The following is a 25758-nucleotide window of genomic DNA, read 5'->3' on the forward strand; positions in this document are numbered from 1 at the left end:
GTGACTCAATTGCTTCGAGTATAGCATCAGTGAAGGATGCTTCAGTAGTTAACTTGCTCAGGGGTGACTCAGGTATAGTTGTATGCACCTCTCATTCAATGGTAGTGTATTTGTCCATTTTAGTTTGTGTATGTCAGGTAGAAAAACAACCCTTTCCCTTGATAATGGTGCTGTTGAGCATTAGTATACCTGGATCAGTGACTCTGACAAATGAAACAGCTCCACAAGGCACCCAGATATATGTGTCAACAGTTAGTAGCGGCTCAAGAAGGGCTGGAATCCACTTTTACATAGGTCATGGGTGAAGCACAGCCCAAAGTGTGGGATTCCAGGGAGGCCCCAAGAGTACATACTTTGATCTGGGCCTCAGTGGAGCTCCAGACTACCCCAAGCGGTCAATGTTTCAGCAGGTGGGGGCTTGGATGGGTGCCTCCATGGAGTAAGGGAACTCAGCGCAACACACTTCAGGTCCTCTGTCAGTATCCCTGAACACTAAAGTGCTTGTTCTCTCTCATCTAAACATGGTAGTACTGGTGTATTTCCAATTGGCATATTTAAATTACTTATACACCCTTGGTAAAATGCATTACATGTGGCAAGGGCCTGTAAATAAATGCTACTAGTGGGCCTGCAGCACTGATTGCACCACCAAATTATGTAGCCCTTTAAACATGTCTCAGGACTGCCATTACAGAGCTTGTGTGTGCAGTTTTAAACTGTCATTTCGACCTGGCAAAATAAACCTTTTGCCAAGCCAAAACTTTTTAATTAATAAATATAAGTCACTCCTAGAGTTGGCCCTGGACAGCCCAGAGGGAAGGGTGCAAAGTATTTAAAATGTAGGACATTTACCTTCAAGGTTTGCATGTCCTGGTAGTGAAAAACTCTTAAATTTGTTTTTCACTACAGCAAAGCCTATCTCTCCTATTGGATAACACTGGAGTTGCCTTATTACATTTTATAAGTGTAACTTCCAAACGGAAAGAGAACCACGACTGGGTGAAGTATATAGTTGGGCTTTGTGTATTTCTCCTAGACAGTCACACACAATGGGAGCTTAGGTGTGACTTGATGGGCCACCTAGGGCAGTATGGGAGAGAGGAGCTGGACACAGTCTCATTTACACCCGAATAGGTTGTGTTCTGTCCACACACAAAGGGCTTAATGACCCTGTATTATCACTCCAGCCAGCTTGGATCCAGGGCCAGGAAGGCAGGGAATTTCTTGCACTTTAACACCACTGTCTACAAGTTTCCCCCACTTCCCAGAATAAGAGCACCAAGGTGTAAACGCTGACCTTCAGACACCAGTACTTCAGCACAGAGCTGGACCTATGAAGAAGGAAGAAGGACTGCTGTGCTGCTGAATGACTGCCACTCTGCTGGACTGCATTCTGCTGTACTCCTGCTTTGCTGTCCTGACCTGCTACCTGCTTCCCTCTGGGTGAGAAGGACTGGACCTTCATCTCTCTTGAACTTAGAACCCAGAGTGACTCCAAGGACTAGTTGGCTGGTATCCTGATCTGATGTCTCAGGGACATTAAAGACTTCCAACAACCCTATGTCTGCACCTGGACTCTGCCATCCATGAGTCTACCCTGCCTAGTGGTACCACCCCAGTCCTGTACTCTTGGAAGCTGGCCTAAGGTGCTTGCCAGCAGAACTAATGCATTCCTTCTGCTGAGCAATGCATCCCAAGCAGAACCAATGTATCTCCTCGGCTGAGTGGTGCATTCTTGAGTAGAACAGACTGGACGCATCACTCCTGCTGCATGGATAGGACCCATCACAAAGGCTTGCATTACTGCTGCATACCACATTTTGGGTTTGTCGCATCACCTTTGGAATCACAGCTGCATGACATTTCTCCGGAGCAGTTCCTCGCATCTTTCATCAACAGCAGCTCGACCATGATGTTGAAAGCTCTGCATTGCAGCCTCACCACTCATCAGAACCAACGCATCACTTCAACTGCGCAACAAATCCCCCACAGTGACCTTCACATTGCAAGCCCTGTCGAAGGGATCCTCGACGCCAGTGCAACGGGACCATGCACAGCAGTCTCCCCACATCTTGGAACCAATGCATCTCCTCGGCCAAACAACCCATCTTTGACAAGGATACACGTCCCGCTTTGCAACCAGGATTTAAGGTACTGTGGTCAGCGGGCCTACCTGGGTCCTTCATCGTGATCGGCCTTAACTTGTGACTTTGTCCCAGTCCTGCGCGACCAGATATTCCCAACAGTGCTCTGTGCTTCTTGGCACTATTTTTTACTTAAAACTTTAAAAAATGTATATCTCTGGTTCTACTAATTGCATTTTTGTTGTTTTGGTCTTGCTTTATTTATTAAAATATATTCTATTTTTCTAACTCTGCTATAGGTTCCTTTCACGGTTTGTTTTAACTGTTTTGACTGTTTGAAGTGTTGCATAAATACTTTACATATTGCTTCTGAGTTAAGACTAAGGGGGTGATTCTAACATTGGCGGGCGGCGGAGGCCGCCCGCCAATGTTCCCCCGTCAAAATACCGCTCCGCAGTCACAAGACCGCTGAGGGTATTTTGAGATTGGCCCTGGGCTGGCGGGCGGCCACCAAAAGGCCGCCCGCCAGCCCAGGGCAAATCTACCTTCCCACGAGGACGCCGGCTCCGAATGGAACCGGCGTAGTGGGAAGGTGCAGACACTGAAATACTTTGTGGGGCCCTCTTACGGGGGCCCCGCGGCACCCCCTACCGCCATCCTGTTCCTGGCGGGAGACCCGCCAGGAACAGGATGGCGGTAGGGGGTGTCAGAATCCCCATGGCGGCGGAGCGTGCTCCGCCGCCATGGAGGATTCTGTAGGGCAGTGGTAAACCGGCGGGAGACCGCCGGTTTACCCTTTCTGGCCGCGGCTGAACCGCCGCGGTCAGAATGCCCTTGGGAGCTCTGCCAGCCTGTTGGCGGTGCTCCCGTGGTCGGTGACCCTGGCGGTCACCGGCCGCCAGGGTCAGAATGACCCCCTAACTGTTCTGTGTCTAGCTACCAAGGGGTTGGGCACAGGTTAATTTTGGGCTTGCTTGTGTCTTACTATGACAAGGACTGTGGTAGCTGCTTGACCACGGTTCACAAGCCAGTCAAACAACAACTTAATTTCTTACAAGCGCTCATTGTTTAAGTCACCAGTTGTGATGCGTTTTTGTAAGGCTTACAAAATACTTTTTGTCATAACCCAATGGAACCTTAATCTGTTCCTGACTTACCTGATGTGTACTCTGTTATAGCCGTTTCTTAGCTGTCCTTTAATGCTCCTTACTATCAAGGATATGTTCCTCATCACCATCACCTTGGTACGGTGTGTGAGTGAGCTACAGGCTCCTTTTTTACATTTTTTAAATACATTTTTCAACAACGTCAAATACATAGCCATTGACTATATCTTTAGATGTATCACAAAATATTTTTCAATAGGGGTTACAGAGTATCAGTAACAACATTGTATCATATTACCATCAATTACAACATCACGTAGATGAGCTCTGGCCTTAAACAGTATCACACCTCATAAGAAACCTTTCATTAACCATCTAAAACTGTATATCTTAAATATGTCCAAAATTACACAAAGGAGTGTGGGGTTCACTTATTATTAAGGAGCTATAAACTGGGGGAGTTATCCCCTGTGGCTCTGAGACCTTACTAGGTGAAACAGTATTGTTAAATGCTGTGGAGAGTCATGTGTTGAGGTGAGGAGGGAAAGTGTTCATTACGGACTAAGTGGTCTCACAGACTATATGGTGTCATGCTTCATCATTTGACCACCTAGTCCTACCCAGGTAGGACAGTGCCACCTGGGCGGACTCAACCTCACTGTTAAAGAAACAAGAGGGAGTGTGTAAATTTTAACTAATCTGGAAAGATATGGGATCCAGCTAACCTAAGGTATACTTAAAAACACCTAGACAGTCACCTGTGTGAGAGTACACTTTTAAAAATGGTGTCTGATGGTGTGATTAAAAACAAAGTGGGACACCTCTGTGAGAGCAAGGACTCATAGGGTCGCCTATCTAACAGTCAATTGCCAACATGTTTCTGCCCTCTGTGATGAGACATATCTTAAATATTTGTCATAGATCCCTAACATCACTTACATATTTAGACATAACCTGTTGATTACATTTGTCATAGGGTATTCAGATGGCTAATATAGGGGTGGGAACAGAACTTGGTGAAAAATTACAACCTATAGTATGTGCCAGGTAAGTGTGGACCGGGGCTGCAGGGGGAACCCTGGCAATCCCCCAACCCGGAACCACGGTCCCCAATGGGGGGGATTGCTGGGGTTGTGGCAGGAGTGGGGAGGAAGAGAGGGTCGCAGGCAAGCACCCAGACATCAGCAGCCTCCAGGCCCTGAACAACAAGGGTCTGTCAAACACTCCTATTGGGCATTTTGTCTGTTCCATCAAGAATCCTGGAGACTAACGACACACCAGGCCCCTGGGCAACATAGTAAGTAGCAGTAGCCACGATGCAATTTTATCTGGTGTGGGGCGTTAGCACCGGGCTGTGTGTTATATCTCTTTCTGTTACTCTGTTAACTTGGGTGAACCTGCAGGGCTGGTGCCCTCTCCCTCTTGGGGTACTATTTTATCAGTTAACTTCATAATGTAGGTGTCCCAAATTGTCACTTGTCCACTGCCACCCCTGAACAATTGGTCCTGTTCCAATGCCGTGGCCTTTGCTACAGCCCAGTGGGACACCTGTCAAAGCCAGTTCTCTACACTAGGGTTTGGGTTGCTTTCCAGGACATGGCAATAAGTCACCTAACCAATACGAGTGCAAGATCCACAAACCTTAGGTAGTGTTTAGCTTGTGCGGTTCTCTAAGTTATTCCCAGGGGACAGAAAAGGGGGTCTAGCAGAAGGCATACATCTATAATATCCGACATGTGACGCACCACTTGTGTCCATGTATTAGGCAATACTGGCACTCCCATGTCATATGCAGAAAGGTTGCGTCATCATGGTTGCACCTTGGACAGGAGGGGGAGGCCCCAGGAACATACCATGTGGACGATGGGGTGTTAAATAAGTTTGGTGAACATAATTGAATTAGGTATATTTCAATCTAGCATTTCTGGAAATATATTGCACCCTTTCTAACACCATCTTCCATTGCTGTTCAGTCAGATCATTGCCCAGGCAAGTGTCCCACCTAGTTTTATTACGGGCCTGAGGTGTACCATGTGTCTCCCTGAGTGCTATGTAAAGATTGGAGATCGGCCTCCTGTCTGAGCCCCATGTTAGAATATAATGCATCCCCTGATATGTTGTAGGTTCTGTAGGGCCTAATCTCCAAATGTTTCTCAACACTACCTGTATTGCTGCATAGGCAAGGAACTGTCTTGCGTCCAAACCATAGGTATCTTTCAAATTTGCATAGAGGTCGGTCACCCTCCAGGGATTGAAATGATATATGTAAGTAAGAACTTGCAACTGTGGCACATCCCATATCGGGAGTTTAGGTGAGTAAGGGAGCAAACGGTGTTGTGGCAGGATATACCTTGTCCAAACCTGCTTCACTGTCCGCATCAGTTATCCCAGTTCTTTATTGGGAGGATAGCCAACCTAAAACTCCTCCATCCCCTTTCATTGCTCGCATCATATTTCCTTCCATTGGTTGATCCCTGGTTAACCGAGGCATCAACCATTGAAGCTGGGCCACCACATAATATCGTTCTTTATCTGGCACTGCCATACCACCCTCGATCGAGAGAAGTTGGAGTGTCTGCAGAGATACCCGCCTGCGATCCGAGCCACATATGAGTGCTGCAATCAAACTGCATACAGTTTTAAACCAGGATTTACCCAGAGGAATCGGTAATGCCTGGAACTACTAAAGTAATCTGGGAGGAACCCAGCATACAATGGCAGCTCTAGCCATTGGAGAGAGGGGAAGGCGGGTCCAAAAGGTCATGGATTGTCTAGTGTTGGACAGGGCCCTGCCATAGTTACCTTCTATAAGGTCTATCTCAGAGTGATAAACATTGATCACCAAATAACGGAAAGTCCCGGTGACCCAAACCAGTCATTCTTCGGTCTGCAGGAGGTCCGCTACATTACTAGTCTTACGTAGTGGGAAGGCACAGGATTTAGCCCAGCATTACTAGTCTTACGTAGTGGGAAGGCACAGGATTTAGCCCAGTTCACCCTCAAGCCCGCCACCCTCTCAAAGTGTTCTAATATACTGAATAACTCAGGTAGAGCTCCAGCAATGTACGTTACATAAATTAAAACATCATTGGCGTATAAGGAGGTGACGTGCCATTGTCCGCCCATCTAAATACCCCCATCGACTTCCTTCACTCGTAATTGCCCCGCTAGTGGTTCCATAGCTAGTGCGAAAAGTACTGGTGAAAGAGAGCAGCCTTTTTGCGTCCCTCTTTGAATAGAGAAGGCGCAAGATACTTGGCCGCCAGTGCGGACCTTTGTCCGAGGGACGGAGTATAGCAATTGTATCCATTTTATGAGAGCTTCAGGCTCTTTTTGTCAATGCACATACACTTCTTCCCAGACATCTGTATCTACTGACATGGATATCCTTCCAGCTGAAAGTTATGATGCAGTTCTCTGTCAGTCAAACCATCGCCCCACCTGTATTCTGTCCTCCACCCCACCCGTCTTAGGAGGAGGAGAGATTCTATTGCTTGGACCCCAAAAGAATGCTGAGTTTCTACATAGATCATACCAAAGACCACTGAGTGGACAATGAGCTCTTAGTGGGGTTTTCTGGAGCGAAAAGGCAAGGCAGTGCAGAAAAGAACCATCTCCTGATGGATCGTACTCTGCATCAAGATCTGCTGCGCACTGGCCAAAAAACAGCCTCCAGAAGGCCTGTATCCTCATTCTACCTTTATAAGCATGTGGAGTCCCAATTCTAGACACCTGCTAGGCAGCTACGTGGGGGTCCCTCCATACGTTTGCAAAGCACCATTTTCTGGATGGCCAGCTTTGCTGAGAAGGGAATTTTGCCCGCTCTGTCTTGCAAGACTTTCCCGATTGAGTCCACTCACAGACCTACTTTCAAACAGATACTGCTTTGGTATTTACTCAAAATGTAAGGAATCTGCTGCTAGAAGTTTCTAACAGAAGAACAAGTTACTTACCTTCAGTAATGCTCTTTCTAGCCACAAATTCCTCACCAACCCTCTCCTTCTCCCCGTTCTGTATTTGGACTGTATCCATTAACAAGATCCTAAGTCTAGGAATCTGCACACTGTCTACCAATATGCTTCTGGGGCTCTGTGTCTAGGGGTACCAACAGTTTCGAAAGCAACTGACATCAGCATGTGGGATTCGCTCCTATAGAGGCCCCTCACGTCATTTCCGGAGGGAAACAGTATCTGTACTGAGCTGCACATCACCACCTTCTGGCGCACAGAGTTACTGCTAAAAAGTTTCCGGATCCAGACTGATGTCTAGGGAATATTCAAAAGGTAAGGAATTTGAGGTCAGATAGAGCGTCTAGCAGAAAGAGTGATATTGAGGATAAGTAACTTGTTCTTATGTGAGAGTCTTGCTCAGGTATATGGAGTGTGAAAGGAAAGGCTGTACAATGTCATTTTTTTGTAATACACAACAAAATGTTAATACCTGTAAATAAACTGTACACATTCAGCAGTTAGGAAGCAAAAATGAAGCACATTGTGTTTGAAATTCTGAAGTGTGATGAAAGCATAGATTTGAATATGATCATAGCAAATCAAGGCACTTCACTTGGTGATGCCCTCTTGATAAATAGTCACTGAAGCACGATTTCCACACATTATCATTTGTGCGCAATATAGTTAAACAGTGTATTTGTATCTCTGTGCAAATTTAGTGGAAGTTTCAATTAAAAATATACTGTCTGTAAGTGATAGTGTGCTACCACACAATACTTTAGTTATATTAAACGAATCACCCATCTTATGCCCATTAAAGCTAGGAGGGTCGTTCAAGTTTGTTGTTCTAAAAATTGGGTCATGGTTCTAAAAAGTTTAGGAAGCACTGTTTCAACATGATTTTCTTTGCTGTGTTACTAGTTTACAAGGATAGCCACTTTTCAAAAGTTGTGTGCAGATTGACTCTGACTTGTAGAGCAATCCTATTTGAGCTATAGATTTCTGTGTGGTCTTCAAAATTCACCAAAAGGGAGAGTCCTCTGGGCCAATAGGTAGCGGCTATTACACATGAGTAGTAAATTCAGCTTAGTCTGTTTTTGATACAGAGGAGTGTAGAGGCATCCATCCTTGGTTGTAATTTCCAAATCAAGATAATTTACACACTTCTGATGATGTGTGGCAGTGAATATTAGATAATGATTCTAAATCAATGGCATGCCTAATATTACAGAAACTTTTACAATTCCATCACAGTATGTCCAATGTAAAAAGCACTTATATACCTGTGTTCAAACATCTTATATTATCATTGACCCAGATACAACACTCTTTCATGAACAGTTCACTTACTCTGTAATGCAATCTCCAGGCTCTTCATTTGTTAAATTGCATAGTTCCACTGTGTATGAGTCAACAGGATTCACGTTTTCACCAGATTCCCAGCAAACAAGTGCTGCATTTTCACAGCTTCTGCACTGCTTATATTTTATAAGTGGAGGCGAAGGAGCTAGGAAAAAGACACAACTCTATGATATTCATTTTTATTTAAACTATCATTCAAGTACTTCCAGTTAACCAAAAAATTAACCAGTAAAACAGTGAACCAAATTTCACCAACAGATCTACAACTTCACTAGGAACTAGGGATTATTTGCACACTGAAAGGTAAATCCTGTAAAAGGCTGTGCATGTTAGGAAAGAACAGTGGATCATGAGGGAGATAGATTGTGCGGTTACCGGGAGTAACAATAGGGTTGCAGCAGGAGAACACTGCCCAGGATCCCACCATCTCAGTCTACCGGAAGCATGCTATTATCTGGCTTACATATATCAGCTACTTCTGTCTTGCATGAGATGGGGACACTATCAAGGAATTCATGTCAACTATTAATAAAATCGTGCACTTCCCTTACTACATTAGACCAATGAGATATTCTTAGACCTTGCCATAAAGAAAAAAATTAACTGTATTACAGAGAAATCCTTAATGGTTGAAAAGGAACTGTTCACAGGAACCACAAGATGTTGCTATAAGATTTCAGCAACAAAAAGCTATTAAAATACTTAACTTAGCTATGAAAGAGCCATGTAAAATGCACTGGCCTTATTATCAAGAAACAAAAAATATATTAATATACCAGTGGAGGGTGTTGGCAGGTATAAATGGTGTGGCAAATAAATCAGTCATTTTGACCCACTGACAGGCACTGAGACATTGAAAATGCCTTTAGGGTCAATGTCGAAGCTCTCAATCATTGGTTGTTATAAACAGTGTTTATAACGGACCAGAACTGGGCCTTCATTATGAGTCTGGCAGTCATATGACTGCTGCACTCGCAATGGCAGTCGGCTCACCGCCAATGCAGTGGTCTGGGTGCCACATTATGACCGTGGTCGGACCGCCGGCACTGCCACTTTTTTGCCAGCCGATGGCCTGGCGGTGCCAGCAGTCCTAATCCACCAGGGCAGCGCTGCGAGCAGGGCTGCCCTGGGGTTACAAGTCCCCTATCCGCCGGCTTTTACATGGCAGTTGCACTGCCATGTAAAAGCTGGCAGAATTGAGGTGCTGGAGGCCCCATGGTGCCCCTGCACTGCCCATGCACTTGGCATGGGCAGTGCAGGGGCCCCCATGGACAGCCCTGCAGCTGCACCCGACACACTGCAACATTGCCACCAGCTCAATTACGAGCCGGCGTCAATGTTGTGGGCTGTATCCCACTGAGCCAGTGGATGGAAACTCTGTTTCTGCCCGCTGACTCAGCGGGAAATTCGTAATAGGGGCCTTAGGAAGGAGACTGCAAAGGTGGTCTCCTGAATGCGGGTTCATGCCCGCCAAACTCATGATGAACGCATGAGAGCTCTGGAGTTAAGGCTGAAGCTAATGCCTGTTTCTCACAGTGCCTGTCAGTGGGTCATTACATGAAAAATGAAATATGTACTTACCCACTAGCTCGTCTCCTTCTGACCTCCTCTCCTTGGTGTTCTTCAGTCCGTTGGGGAGCACTTGGTTTCAGAGCCAACACCCTTAACCACAACCTCCAGGTGTTGCTCTCATGCTGCTGATAATGTTAAGGACATGAAAATGGTGCCAGGATTTGTTGCGGCGTGCGAGTGTGTAATATTCATAGGTAAGGAAGGACCGACGCAGGGGTTTTAGCTGCACTGTATAAACAGATTACTTCATTTATCAGCAGTCATCAGGGCATGGATGTTGAAGAAAAGGTGCACTCCGAAGAACATCAAAAATAAATAAAAAATTGAGGTCTTCATTTACCAATAAGCACCAGTGCATGGCCGTTGAAGAAAGGCACACCTGAAGGAATTTCCTCAACCCTAATTACATATTAGAAGCGTAACATTTAAAACATAATCAATCAATAAATACAAGTGTAACTGATTTATTGTAGGCAAATGCCACTGTTGGCATGGTTACCCCCTAACCTTTTGCCTTTTGTTGATGCCAGCTTTGATTGGAAGTGTGCTGGGACCCTGCTAACCAGGCCCCAGGATCAGTGTTCTTTCCCTAAAACTGTACCTTTGTCTCCACAATTGGCACAGCCTGGTACACAGTTAAGTCCCTTGTAAAAGGTACCCCTGGCACCAAGGGCCCTGTGGCCAGGGAATGTCTCTATAGGCTGCAGCATGTATTATGCCACCCTGGGGACCCCTCACTCAGCACATGCACACTGCCTCACAGCTTCTGTGTGCTGGTGGGGAGAAAAAGACTAAGTCGACATGGCACTCCCCTCAGAGTGCCATGCCCACAACCCATTGCCTGTGGCATAGATAATTCACCCCTCTAGCAGGCCTTACAGCGCAAAGGCAGGGTGCACTATACCACAGGTGAGGGCATAGCTGCAAGAGCACCATGCCCTTACAGTGTCTAAGTCAATTCTTAGACATTGTAAGTGCATGGTAGCCATACTGAGTATATGGTCTGGGAGTTTCTAAAAAACAAACTCCACAGTTCCATAATGGCTACACTAAAAACTGAGAAGTTTGATATCAAACTTCTCAGCACAATAAACCCACACTGATGCCAGTGTGGGATTTATAGAAAAATGCACACAGAGGGCATCTAAGAGATGCCCCCCTGCATGGCAGCCCAACTGCTAGTGCTATGCTGACTGGTCTCTGCCAGTCTGCCACTTCCAGATAAGTTTCTGGCCACATGGGATGAGCGCATTTATGCACTCTGTGACCAGGAACAAAGCCTGTCCTGGATGGAGGTGCTTCACACCTCTCCCTGCAGGAACTGTAACACCTGGCGGTGAGCCTTAAAGGCTCAAGCCTTGTGTTACAGCGCACCAGGGCACTTCAGCTAGTGGAGATGCCCGCCCCCTGGACAGAGCCCCCATTTTTGGTGGCAAGTGCGGGGAGATAATGAGAAAAACAAGGAGGAGTCACCCCCTCAGCCAGGTCCACCCCTAAGGTGACCAGCGCTGAAGTGACCCCCTCCTTGGAAAATCCTCCATCTTGTTTTGGAGGATTTAGCCCAATAGGGATAGGGATGTGCTCTCCTCCCCAAAGGCAGGGAGTACAAGGAGGGTGTAGCCACCCTCAAAGATAGTAGCCATTGGCTACTGCCCTGTGACCCTAACACACACCCTAATTTCAGTATGTAGGGGCAATCCTGAACACAGGATTTTAGATTCCTGACAACCTACAAAGAAGAAGGACTGCTTAGCTGAAAAACCATGTAGAGAAGAAGGAAGACGACAACTGCTTTGGCCCCAGCCCTAAGGGCCTATCTCCTGCTTTAGAAAACCTGCAACAGCGACGCATCCTGCATGCCCAGCGACCTCTGCCAACTCACAGGACTGCCCTGCACCTAAGAAGGATCCAGAACTCCCGTGGACAGCAGACCTGTCCAACCAAGAAAGAAGAAAACATCTTTAAAGGGACTCCCACCTCACTCCAGAAGCGTGACTCCCCAACCCTTTGCACGCGATGCCCAAGGCCCATGTCCAGAGGAACTAACTATCCAGAGATGACCCCAAGGTGACTCCTACAACGTGTCCACCCTGGGCTGACCTCCTTGCAACCCCACGATGACACTTGCAGAGGGAATCCCGAGGACCCACTTGACCGCGACTGCCCGGCACGAAGATATCTGACGCCTGGAGAAGTACTGCATCCGTAGCCCCCAGTCCCATGAGAAACTGACCACTGGTGCAGCAATGACCAGCAGGTAGCCCTCATCAGTGGCCAGTCAATGGCTAGCCCGAGAAGCCCCCCTGTGCCCTACCTGCAGCGTCTGACTGACACCCTTTGAATCCTATTGAAAACCCGATGCCCTGGTTGCCCACTGCACCCGACTGCCCCTGTGCCGCTGAGGATGTGCGTTGTGTGCCTACTTGGGCCCCCCCCATGCCCTATCAAACCCCCTGGTCTGCCCTCCGAAAGTGCAGGTACTTACCTGCAAGCAGACCGGGACCGGAGCACCCCCCGTCTCCAAAAGTGCCCATGTTATTTTGGCTCCTGTTTGACCTTTGCACCTGACTGGCCCTGTGTTGCTGGTGCTGGGGGTTTGGGGTTGACTTGAACTCCCAATGGTGGGCTACCTATGCCCAGGAGACTGAACTTGTAAGTGCTTTACTTCCCGTGATAACTAAACTGTACTTACCTCCCCCAGGGACTTTTGAAAATTGCACTGTGACCACTTTTAAAATAGCTTATTGCCATTATATGAAAAAACTGTGCACATTACTGCTTTAATTCAAAGTTCTATCTATCCCTATGCAAAGTACCTTTCATTGAATGTACTTACCTGCAATCTAAACCTTGTGGTTTTAAAAATAAATTAACAAAATAATATTTTTCCAAATAAAAACCTATTGGCATGGAGTTGTCATTGAGTGTGTGTTTTCACTTATTGCTTGTGTGTCTACATTAGATGCTTAACAGTACACTGCTCAACCACACTACTACAAACGGAGCATTAGTATTATCTATTATTGCCTCTGTCAAGCCTCTTGGGGAACCCCTGGACTCTGCACATTGCATCTCATTTTGATATAGTATATACAGAGCCAGCTTCCTACATTTATGTTAGGCGGACTAGCCAAATTTGGCATACAAACATCGGCATATATTTTATAATTGTCTGGGATAAACTAGTCATGTCTGTCGGGATTCCAAAATGGCACAAAGATAAATGGTTCAGCACATGCCACATTTTCATTACTGGCGGTGAGAAAAAAGTTCACATAAGAAATACGGATGCAGCCAGAAAAATAAGTTTCTGAAAACGTATTTGTGTGCCTGAAAGTGTCACTGTTTTTTTAGAAACTCAATTGCTTGTTAAAAAACATTTCAACACCGATCACCAAGAACACTTAGATAACATCAGAAACAATGTTGCCCTGTGATTCAATCTCATGCACAGGAGAACCAGAAAAGGCAAAAGCAATGGCATGAGCCCCATTAATGTTGACTTTCTGTTTACTTTAGAAATAATGAGAGCTAAATTTGGGGCACTCCATCAACACAAATATTATCATAGCAGGAATAAGAGGAAGCGGAAACACAGCAGGCGGGGAAGAGAAGAGAAAAAAAAGAAAAAGGAAATAGACACAGTGAATGTGGACACCGGTAGATTAAGTACGTTTTTAGCAATCACAATTGTATTAAAATGATCGGATAACAGCCCTTAAAAAAAACTGACTGAAACCTTTTGTAGACATGGACAACAGAACGTAGGTAACTATAGAAGCATTGTAGGCAAGGGCAACGATTATAATCAACGCATAACAGAGACTGAATAGTTACAAAGTAACACACAAAGCTTCACTGATGCCAATCTTTCAGCATTTTTAGATACAACAAAGGTAATATTGTAGCAATCCAGCAGCACCATTGTTGACGAAGGATTACCAAAAGAAGATACAAAAGGACGGTAAGCGATGAACCTACTGTTCTAGTTGAAAGTCAAGAAGTATCAAAATGTGTGCATTATATTGAGTTTTTCTCATTTTCAGGGTATCTTCGCGGCCCAGTAAAGGATCCTACCTAAAAATACAAAACGGTACAAAAACCGCCATCTTCTTCCCTTAGGGTGAAGTCGAGGGCAGGCATAGAAAAGCCTAAGGTAATAACTAAAGATAAGGAGAGGGTTAAAATGACAATGGAATTTTCAAAAAGGTAATTATATATAGTCACTACACAATTTTTTTTCCCTTTATTTAGTTGGACCAAGTCCTGGTCCTGAAGAGACACCTACATACACAAGGTGGAAACGCGTCGACAATTAAGCGCCAGGGAGTTGGGAGATACAGTCGTAATGTACAGAGGCAACTTTAATAAATGAAAGAGGTGCCTTCTTTTTGAAAGGTTAACAACATTTCAATCCCTGGATAAGCATCCAACTCAGGATTCATGAAAAAGAGGACTTAACTACAACCGGCGGTAGATCATTCTCGCACCTCTCCGCCAAAACGTGAAACACTCTTCCCACCCACCTGTGCCAGACCAAAGACCTCCTTACCTTCAGGAAACTTCTCAAGACCTGGCTGTTCGAGCAGCAGCACCTCACCCCCCTTGCCTCCCTCCACTCCTCAGCACCTTGAGACCATCACGGGTGCGTAGTGCACTTTACAAATTCCTGATTGATTGATTGATTGATTAAGTGGACTCCGTAAGACTGTAAAATTCAAGGCTGGTTTAATTTTAAGAGAACTGGCTTCAAATTATTAATGTAAATGTTTGAAAGTTTTGCATTAGTTTGTTTTCTACTAAGAAGTTAAGGTAAAATGGGCTATGCAAAAATTGTTTTACTCAGGTATGATAATATTAATGTTTTCATGATTTATTGATTTTGTTGTGGTGTAAATATGTAGCGAACTGTGAGGTGTCAGAATCGTAGACTTAGATAAAATTAATGTGAAATAATGAAACATGAATATTTGGATCTAGTGGCCAAGACAATTGAGTTGCTGGACCTATTTGTAAATAACATTCTCTAAAAAATCCAGAGCACTTACACTGGAGTCAGCAGTGCCCCAATGTGCAGAGTTAGAAAACCAGCCAAATTAGTCACAAACAAACATTGGCAAAGCCAATAGGTCTAAGCTATTTTAAGGGGATGTGTTATTTATTTTTTATAACTGTAGAGAGGTGTGTGTGGTATTGGTAAATAATATGTTTCTAAGTTTGTAGTGTGCATACAGATGCCTGCCTGTTGGGTGTTTGCATCACATAAAGCACCCCTAATAATAGTGATCTACCTAGAACTCCTTTGCAGGGTACTACACCTTGTTCTTCTAAAAATAGCCTTGCTCTTCCAGGCACTTTGTTTCCTTCACATATGAGAAGTGGAGGTTTTAAAATCATCCCATGGAAATCACTTAAAGCAAGTCAACTTGTTAATAAATAATTCTCTCAAAAATAAAAGCAAAATGCCTTTACATAAAGTATTTACTTTTTGGGTCTAGATTGTATGATTTCTTCAGGACACAGGCCAGCAACTAAAAAACATTGAAAGTAAACCATTTGAAAGCAGCAATGTTTGTCTGAAGAAATAGTGTATAGTGATAGAAACATCCTTCTAAAGGTAACAAAGCAAGAAATAAATGTTTTAAAAAAAACCTCAATGCAAGAGAAAAGGCATCAGCTGTTCTGAGGTTGTAAATGTATTGCGGGAGAGAATGTGTAGTCTAAATAGCATGACAGAGAGGACTGGAACGCTGGGAGAAAAATCTTCAACAAGGTATTCCTGGATTCATACATGTAGGAGGCTGGCCTGGTTTGTAGTGGGTACCCTACTTACACCTTACACCAGGTCCAGTTATCCCTTATTAGTGAAATGTAGTAGTGCTCTAGCAGCTTAGGCTGCTAGAGGTAGCTATAGCAGAGCAACTTAGGCTAAACTAGGAGACATGCAAAGCTCCTGCAATACCACTTATAGTTACACAGAACTTATACACAAGTAAAGACAATACTCAGTGTTACCAAAAATAAAGGTAGTTTATTTGGGTGACAGAGGCCAAAAATATCTTAGAGACAATACTCCATGTGGAGGTAAGTATTATACACAATATATAGTCTAGACACTAAAATAAGGTAAGTAATTAGACAAAGGATAGTGCAAACTATAGGAAATGCTATAGAATGCAATGGAGAAAATAGTTCTAGGGGCACCACAAACCATATACTAAGAAAGTGGAATGTGAATCACAAATTCCCCCCTAGACAAGTGTGTGTAGAGAATCACTGGGAGAGTAAAAATACAGAAAAGGTAAGTAAAATACCCCACCCCAGAGCCCAGGAAAGTAGAAGTACTGCAAGTTTCCTGAGAACACACTACAAGTCGTGATTAGAGTTATTGCAAGAACTAAGCAAGACTGCAAACAACAAATGGTGGATGTGTGGACCTGAAAACCTGAAAAGGAAAGAGACCAAGTCCAGAAGTTGAAAGAAGTTCCAGGAAGGACAGGAGCCCCTGCCAACCTAGAAGAGGGTGCAAAAGAAGACTGCAGAATGCAGCCTAGACGAAGACTGCAGAAATGCACCCAAGGAAAATGTCAGCAGGTTCCTGTGTGATGTACTGGACGGCCCACAAAGAGAAGTTGGATGCAGGGAGGTTTGGCGCTGGATTCCTCCAACAAGCCTTGGTTCCGACAAAGTCGTATTTTGCGTCAAAGTGGTGCTGCCTGGACCCAGGAGAGACTGGGGGGCCTCAACTCTGTGTGAGGAGGAAGAGGGGGCTCTCAGTACTTCAGAGAGCCCTAAGAAGATCAGACAGCACCCATTGGAGTCCTAGGACATAGGGACAAAGAAGGTGCAAAATGCGTTTGGTGCAGCACTACAAAGAAGGGTCCCAAGCCGCCGGAGGTCAACTCAGAGACTAGAGCATCACACGATAGAGTGTTTTCCAAATAGTGCACAGAGGCCTCAGGAGGTGAAGAAGACACAGTGCACAGGGGTACTGTTGTTCTCAGGGAAGGCAAAGTCTTACCTCCTCCAGATTGGGACAGCAAGACTTCAGGACAGTTTGTGTCGAAGGGGTCCACTCTGTGTTCCAAGGAGCATGCTCGTCGCCAGGAGAGGAGTCCAAGAGAACCAGTCGTCAACTTAGAAGGTGCCTGCTTGAGCAGGGGAGTGATTCTGTCACTTCGCTGGAGATTTATTGGGTCTTTCTGGTGCAAGGTGAAGACAGGGAGTCCTCAGAGCGTGCACACCATGGAAACTGTTGCAGTTACTGGCTGGAGTTGAAGTTGCAGAGGAAAAGTAGCCCTTCTGGATACTTTGTTGCTGTTACAGCGGTTTCTGGAGCAGTCTGCGGTTGATGCGAGATCAGAGGATGAAGCAGTAGTTGCAGAGGATTCCTGCTGGAAACTTGCAAGTAGAATCTGAAGAGAACCCACAGGAGAGACGCTAAATATCCCTGAGAGGGGGACTGGCTACCTTATCAGGTATGGGCCTCTCAGGAGGGGTCTCTGATGTCACCTGCTGGCACTGGCCACTCAGAGGCCTCCAGAGTGTCCCCACACCTTGGAAAACAAGATGGCTGAAGGCTGCGACACACTGGAGGAGCTCTGGGCACCACACCTGGGGTGGTGATGGACAGGGGAGTGGTTACTCCCCTTTCCTTTGTCCAATTTTGTGCCAGAGCATGGTCTGGGGGTCTCTGGACTGGTGTAGACTGGCTTTTGCAAGGAGGGCACCATCTGTGCCCTTCAAAGCATTTCCAGAGGCTGGGGGAGGCTACCCCTCCCCAGCCTGTAACACCTATTTCCAAAGGGAGAGGGTGTAATACCCTGCTCCCAAAGGAAATACTTTGGTCTGCCTTCCTGGGACTGATCTGTTCAGATCCCAGGAGGGCAGAACCCTGTCTGTGAGGTGGCAGCAGCTGTAGCTGCATTGCAAGCCTCAGAGAACTAGTTTGCAGTACTGGGGGTCAATGGTGGAGCCCCCAGGATGCATGGAATTGGCTCCCCAATACCAGATTTGGAATGGGGGGGACAATTCCATGATCTTAGACACCTTACATGGCCATATTCGGAGTTATAATTGTGAAGCTACATAAAGGTATTGACCTATATGTAGTGCACGCGTGTAATGGCATCCCTGCACTCACAAAGTCCCGGGAATTGGCCTTGAACTATATGGGGGCACCATTGCTAGTGTAAGGGTGCCCTCACACTTTGTAACTTTGCACCTAGCTTTCATTAAACAAAGGTTAGACATATAGGTGACTTATAAGTTACTTAAGTGCAGTGAAAATGGCTGTGAAATAATGTGTGCACTATTTCACTCAGGCTGCAATGGCAGTCCTGTGAAAGGGTTTGTCTGAGTTACTTATGGGTGGCAAAGGAAATGCTGCAGCCCATAAGGATGTCCTGGAACCCCAATGCCCTGGGTACCTAGGTACCATATACTAGGGACTTATAAGGGGGAGTCCAGTGTGCCAATTGAAATTGGTAAATGATATCACTAGCCTATAGTGACAAATTTAAAAGCAGAGAGAGCATAATAGCTGAGGTTCTGATTAGCAGAGCCTCAATGACACAGTTAAGCACTATACACAACACACACATTAGGCCATAAACTATGAGTACTGGGGTCCTGATCAGCAGGATCCCAGTGAGACAGGCAAAAACTTACTGACATACACATAAAAATGGGGGTAACATGCCAAGAAAGATGGTACTTTCCAACAATACATCAACAGGAAACCACTTTCATATATTAAATGCATATTAACAAGATTAGGAGCACATGTCATGCAGCAACTATTGCATAATTTGTCAAAACAAAAACATAATAATAATCAACTAAGTAGAGAAGTACAAAAGTCTCTTAGGAGGCTGTCACCCACATCCACCATTAGTCAATTCCACCAATGGCATCAAAGGACTGGACCCTGCCTACAGCCGGGTGTAGTACCAGACATGAGTTACCTACCTTCCTGGAGAAGGTTCACTGGTGTTATTCCGCAAGTGGCCCAAATGCAACTGGTTGGAAAAAGCCTAGGCTGTCGTTTCTAAACAAGGATCAACAATGGCCATGTTACTCAAGCTGCAGTGGAGCCATCATGGCCTAGGTCCAGCAAATTAGAAAATAAATTAAGCTGGAATGAGATTGAGAAGTATACACAGCAAGATAAAATGAGACAGGAGGGAGAGATGACAAGGGGGTGCGAGAGAAGAGGAGGATCAAATAAAAAGAGAAGAATTGTAGGACAGTAAAAAGAAGGAGTGAAAGTAGGGCTGCCACCTGGCCGGTTTTCTACAGGCACCACCATTATTTTAATGTCCCGGTCGGTACAAAAATAAGCAAAATTACCTAATGCTGGTATTTTTAGCCTTTATCAGTGCAATACTTCAAAAAAGAAAATAGAAATCGCTTTTCAATGTGTTCTGGAGCTGCGTAAACATCCCTGACTAACAATTAAATTAAACAAAGGCAGAAAAGTCATGCTGCAAATGAATACATGCAATTTTCTTTTAAGTGCTGTTTAGTATCATGTCCAACCTTTGTAGCCTCTTAAAAGAACAACAAATAGCTGGTATTTTTCTCTTGGAAAGGTGGCAACCCAATGTGAGAGGGAGAAACTGTGATGGAAGAGTTAGAGAATGTGGCAGAAAATAAAAATAAAACGAGAAAGAAAGAAGGTGAATGAAGAGGAGAAAAAGAGAGAATGGAAGAAAAGATGGAGAAGAACGAATAAGAGAAAGACAGCGAGAGAGTGTGCATATAGATGCACATAAATGAGTGGGTTTAGTGGATATATCCCTGAGAAAGCAAGATGCTTCTGGGACCTTGTAACAGACACAAAGCGTAGTTTGCCAACCGCAAGTATGTGGTGCAAAAGTTAAGCCTGTTAACAGAACAGAAAAAAGCAGTGACACTTTAAGTCCAGAGATTGTGAAGCAGCCGGCTCAATTGTTCATCAGAACACATTACCAAAATGTTTTGATCTCCAGACACAGGTACTGCTGCAGCATTTTACTTTGCCGCCTGGGCCTACAATCCTCCCAGTCCTGCCAGCCTGAGCTGCGCTGCAGCCACCATAGACTGCACAATAACATTCCCTCTGTGTTCACCCAGGGCGAGTCGGTGCAGCTACACCGCCCCTGTAATCGACCTCTCCTCCTCATATCATCCAGCAAAGGAAAGTATGTTTTAGTACTTTCATTCTGCCTAGTCTCTAGTGAACTCCCCCTTGCTGACTTGACCAGGCGTGGGCACCTGTCCCGGAAGTCAAGTCATCATCAGAAGTGCTGTAAAATGTCTCTTTTGGATCCCATTAAAAAAAAAAATGATTGCAGCAAATGTATGCTGTAACATCTACTATTGGAATCCGATATTTTCTAAATGTTTCTTGAAGGAGAGGACCCACCTTCCCCCACACACATACACCCTCCTTTTTCAGTTCAGGTACTTCCGCCGCTCACTCCCACATTATATTCAGGCATACAAATTATTCCCCACCAATTTTAAATTTCACCAGCCGCCCCTGCAAGACATGTCTTTTGGAGTATGATAGAGATGAAAGGATGACATAGGCCATGACATACATAGGTGGCAAGGATATATTTGGGTGCATACAGCTTGTGGGCCTGATTATGAGTTTGGCAGTTGGACCACCAGACTGCCATGTTGGTGTCCCAAAAAGACTGCTGTGCCGACGGTCCACAAACTGCAATATTATGATGCAAAGAGGCAGGACCACCACCCACCAAGCAAAAATGGCAGACCTCCAGAGGCGGGGCGGCTCGCATCTAAGCGGTCCAACCTCCAGAGCTGTCAGCGCCAGGGCCAACCACCAAGTCTATTACAAATCCACAGTCACTGTGCGGTCTCCTCGCAGTAGTCACCCAATGGTGGTCGACCAGTGAGGTCCGCATTCAGCAAAGTAACAAACAAGTGCACATTAGATTAATTAAAAAATAACATAAAGGACACACATTGGTCCAGTGGTCACACCTACATATAGCACACTGCAAAACCCTTCACATACCACAATCCTTTGCATTTCCACAGAAAGTCAAAAAGCACAAACATTTATAGATTTTTACATAGATTAGGCACCTCTTTTCCACCATCTGACGCTGCACACACTTTTGTCCATTCACTCCCTGTTGCACTTCCCCTGTTAAGCAAGTCCCTGTCACCCATTTTTTTTGTCCACCATGTCACGTTCCAAAAAATCCCCATTTCTCAGAAGATGAGTTAGGTCATGGTGGATGTATCATAAGCATAGTGCCACAGTTGTTTGGAGCCCAAGTACAGCACAACCCTCTCAGTAGGAAAATGGAAATGTGGAACAGGATGGTCCACAGAGTGACTGTTGTAGGCACCACCCTGTGCACAAAGGAGGACATTAGGAAGAGGTGGAACAACCTGAGGGGCAAGGTTCATTCCCTGGTCTCCAGGCACCAGCTGGAGGTCAAGAAGACTGGTAGTTGCCTTCCCAGTACCTTGTTAATACTCTTTCCCTCAGAGGAGAAAGTCTTGGCCATCCTGCATCCTGAGGGCTTGACAAAAATACTTGGGGAGTGAGTCTGGTAAGTTACAACACAAAAACTGTCACTAAACTGTAATGTCTTGCATGCTCACAACTCAGCTTTCGACACTGTCTTGTTCATGTACCTCAACAAAATGCAATACCCAGAGTATCTGAGTTGTAACACTGTCAGTGTGTATTATTGGACCCAACATCACAGCTACCAAAGCCCATCACATGCCATATATCCAAATGGTGCCTGCAAACCTCACAACACCAAAAACGAATTCCAGTAGTCATGGTATGTCCCAAAATGTAAATGTATGCTCACATCTAATTGCAGCCTGCATACAGATATGTAATAACCAACATTTGTCAAGTGTTAGGGAGTAGAGGAAGTGACCTGACTGCAAGTCCCAGTAGGCCCTGTTCCTCTAACTCCAAACACCAGCCCAGTGGATACTTGCCCTAATTAACCCCTTCCCTGCCACGGACGTAATGGTTACGTCCATGGCAGTGCCCGTGTGGCGCCATGGACGTAACCATTACGTCCTGAATGCTGCCCTCGGGAGAAGCGCTAGCGCTCCCCCGAGGGCCACCCCCCCACCCCCCTAGGTCAGGGCTGACAGGGGAATCCCTTCCCCTTCAACCCCCTACCCCCCCACCCACCCGTGACGTCAGCGCGCGAGTGCGCGCTGACAATCACACAACCTCCCCCATCGCGCTGGAAGCAGAGCTTCCAGCGCGATCGAAAGAGAAATGCTCAGCATTTCTCTTTCGATCACGTGGGGGAGGCCCGGAGGGGCTTCAAAGGGAAGGAAATGTATTTCCTTCCCTTTGAAGTCTCTCCGAGGGTTTCAAAAGCCGGATTGCTTGCAATCCGGCTTTTGAAACCCCACTAGACACCAGGGATGTTTTTTTTTTTATATGAAATTGACAGAAGGGAGCGACCCCTTGGGCAAGGGTCGCTCCCAGGGGGTCATTTTTTTTTAAGGCCTTTTCTGCCCCCCCTGGGGGCAGATCGGCCTATTATTAGGCCTTTTCTGCCCCCAGTGGGGGCAGAAGCCTCTAGACACCAGGGATACTTTTGTTTTTTTAGTTTTTTTATTTGTTTTCTTTTGTGTTTTAGGTGTGGGGAGCGACCCCTTAGGCAAGGGTCGCTCCCATAGGGGGGAAATTATATTTAGGCCATTTCTGCCCCCTTTGGGGGCAGATTGGCTTATTTTTATGAGGCCAATCTGCCCCCAAGGGGGGCAGAAACCACTAGACACCAGGGAGTTTTTTTTGTTTGTTTGTTTTTCATGTAAGGGGAGCGACCCCTTAGGCAAGGGTCGTTCCCTTGGGGGGCAAATTTATTTTAGGCCATTTCTGCCCCCCATGGGGGCAGATCAGCCTATTTTTATTAGGCCGATCTGCCCCCACGGGGGCAGAAACCACTAGGCACCAGGGATTCTTGTTGTTGTTGTGTTTTACAGATGGGGAGCGTCCCCTTAGGCAAGGGTCGCTCCCCTGGAGGGGCAAATTGCATTTAGGCCATTTCTGCCCGCTTTGGGGGCAGATCGGCCGATTTTAGGTCAATCTGCCCCCAAGGGGGGCAGAAACCACTAGGCACCAGGGATCTTTTTTTTGCGCCGTCACGCAAGGGGAGCGACCTTGTAGGCAAGGGTCGCTCCCCGGGCGGGGGGTGAGGGGGGCAAATTTATTTTAGGCCATTTCTGCCCCCCCTGGGGGCAGATCGGCCTATTGGTATTAGGCAGATCTGCCCCCGGGGGGGGCAGAAACCTTTAGGCGCCAGGGCAATTTTTTGTTTGTGTGGGTTTTTTTTTTGTTTGTTTGTTTTTTTAGAGATTGAGAGCGACCCATTAGGCAAGGGTCGCTCTCCTGAGGGGCAAATTGTATTTAGCCCATTTCTGCCCCCCTTGGGGGCAGATTGGCCGATTGTAGGTCAATCTGCCCCCAAGGGGGCAGAAACCACTAGGCACCAGGGATCTTTTTTTTTGCGCCGTCACGCAAGGGGAGCGACCTTGTAGGCAAGGGTCGCTCCCCGGGGTGGGGGGTCGGGGGGCAAATTTATTTTAGGCCATTTCTGCCCCCCCTGAGGGCAGATCGGCCTATTGGTATTAGGCCGATCTGCCCCCGGGGGGGCAGAAACCTCTAGGCACCAGGGCAAATTGTTTTTTTTGTGGTTTTTTTTTTAGTTTCTTTGTTTTTTTAGAGATTGGGAGCGACCCATTAGGCAAGGGTCGCTCCCCTGAGGGGCAAATTGTATTTAGCCCATTTCTGCCCCCCTTGAGGGCAGATTGGCCGATTGTAGGTCAATCTGCCCCCAAGGGGGCAGAAACCACTAGGCACCAGGGATCTTTTTTTTGGGCCGTCACGCAAGGGGAGCGACCTTGTAGGCAAGGGTCGCTCCCCGGGGGGGTGGGGAGGCAAATTTATTTTAGGCCATTTCTGCCCCCCCTGGGGGCAGATCGGCCTATTGGTATTAGGCCGATCTTCCCCCAGGGGGGGCAGAAACCTCTAGGCGCTAGGGCAAATTGTTTTTTTTGTGGTTTTTTTTTTTGTTTGTTTGTTTTTGTAGAGATGGGGAGCGACCCATTAGGCAAGGGTCGCTCCCCTGGGGGGCAAATTGTATTTAGACCATTTCTGCCTCCCTTGGGGGCAGATTGGCCGATTGTAGGTCAATCTGCCCCCAAGGGGGGCAGAAACCACTAGGCACCGGGGATTTTTTTTTTGGCACCAATTTCACGCAGGGGGAGCGACCCCATAGGCAAGGGTCGCTCCCAGGGGGGCAGGGGGGTTGGGGGGTGGGGACAAATTTATTTTAGGCCATTTCTGCCCCCCCTGGGGCTGGCTGAGCTAGAGGCCAAAATCCACAGGTAGGCACTGTTTTCTATGGAAAAATGTGATGTGTCCACGTTGTGTTTTGGGCCATTTCCTGTCGCAGGCGCTAGGCCTACCCACACCAGTGAGGTATCATTTTTATCGGGAGACTTGGGGGAACGCTAGGTGGAAGGAAATTTGTGGCTCCTCTCAGATTCCAGAACTTTCTGTCACTGAAATGTGAGGAAAACATGTTTTTTTAGCCAAATTTTGAGGTTTGCAAAGGATTCTGGGTAACAGAACCTGGTCAGAGCCCCACAATTCACCCCATCTTGGATTCCCCTGGGTTTCTAGTTTTCAAAAATGCGCTGGTTTGCTAGGTTTCCCCAGGTGCCGGCTGAGCTAGAGGCCAAAATCCACAGGTAGGCCCTGTTTTCTATGAAAAAATGTGATGTGTCCAGGTTGTGTTTTGGGCCATTTCCTGTCACGGGCGCTAGGCCTACCCACACAAGTGAGGTATCATTTTTATGGGGAGACTTGGGGGAACGCTGGGTGGAAGGAAATTTGTGGCTCCTCTCAGATTCCAGAACTTTCTGTCACCGAAATGTGAGGAAAATGTGTTTTTTTAGCCAAAATTTGAGGTTTGCAAAGGATTCTGGGTAACAGAACCTGGTCAGATCCCCACAAGTCACCCCATCTTGGATTCCCCTAGGTCTCTAGTTTTCAAAAATGCACAGGTTTGGTAGGTTTCCCTAGGTGCCGGCTGAGCTAGAGGCCAAAATCTACAAGTAGGCACTTTGCAAAAAACAGCTCTGTTTTCTGTGATGTGTCCACGTTGTGTTTTGGGGCATATCCTGTTGCGGGCGCTGGGCCTAACCACACAAGTGAGGTACCATTTTTATCGGGAGACTTGGGGGAACGCTGGGTGGAAGGAAATTTGTGGCTCCTCTTAGATTCCAGAACTTTCTGTCACCGAAATGTGAGGAAAATATGTTTTTTTAGCCAAATTTTGAGGTTTGCAAAGGATTCTGGGTAACAGAACCTGGTCAGAGCCCCACAAGTCACCCCATCCTGGATTCCCCTAGGTCTCTAGTTTTCAAAAATGCACAGGTTTGGTAGGTTTCCCTAGGTGCCGGCTGAGCTAGAGGCCAAAATCTACAGGTAGGCACTTCGCAAAAAACACCTCTGTTTTCTTCCAAAAATTTGGATGTGTCCACGTTGCGCTTTGGGGTGTTTCCTGTCGCGGGCGCTAGGCCTACCCACACAAGTGAGGTATCATTTTTATCGGGAGACTTGGGGGAACGCTGGGTGGAAGGAAATTTGTGGCTCCTCTCAGATTCCCGAAC

At 46.3% G+C, this 25758-nt stretch overlaps 1 protein-coding gene across 1 annotated transcript in view; it reads right to left on the minus strand.

Annotated features, from left to right (window-relative positions):
- Positions 1-25758, minus strand: part of FSD2 (fibronectin type III and SPRY domain containing 2) — a 382625-nt gene that overhangs the window by 105295 nt on the left and 251572 nt on the right. The window contains exon 9 of the mRNA XM_069222558.1: positions 8491-8647. Coding sequence (XP_069078659.1) covers positions 8491-8647 — 157 coding nt within the window. The remainder of the gene's footprint in view (positions 1-8490; positions 8648-25758) is intronic.

Source organism: Pleurodeles waltl, chromosome 3_1 (assembly GCF_031143425.1).
Source record: "Pleurodeles waltl isolate 20211129_DDA chromosome 3_1, aPleWal1.hap1.20221129, whole genome shotgun sequence".
In the NCBI taxonomy this organism is placed as follows: domain Eukaryota; kingdom Metazoa; phylum Chordata; class Amphibia; order Caudata; family Salamandridae; genus Pleurodeles; species Pleurodeles waltl.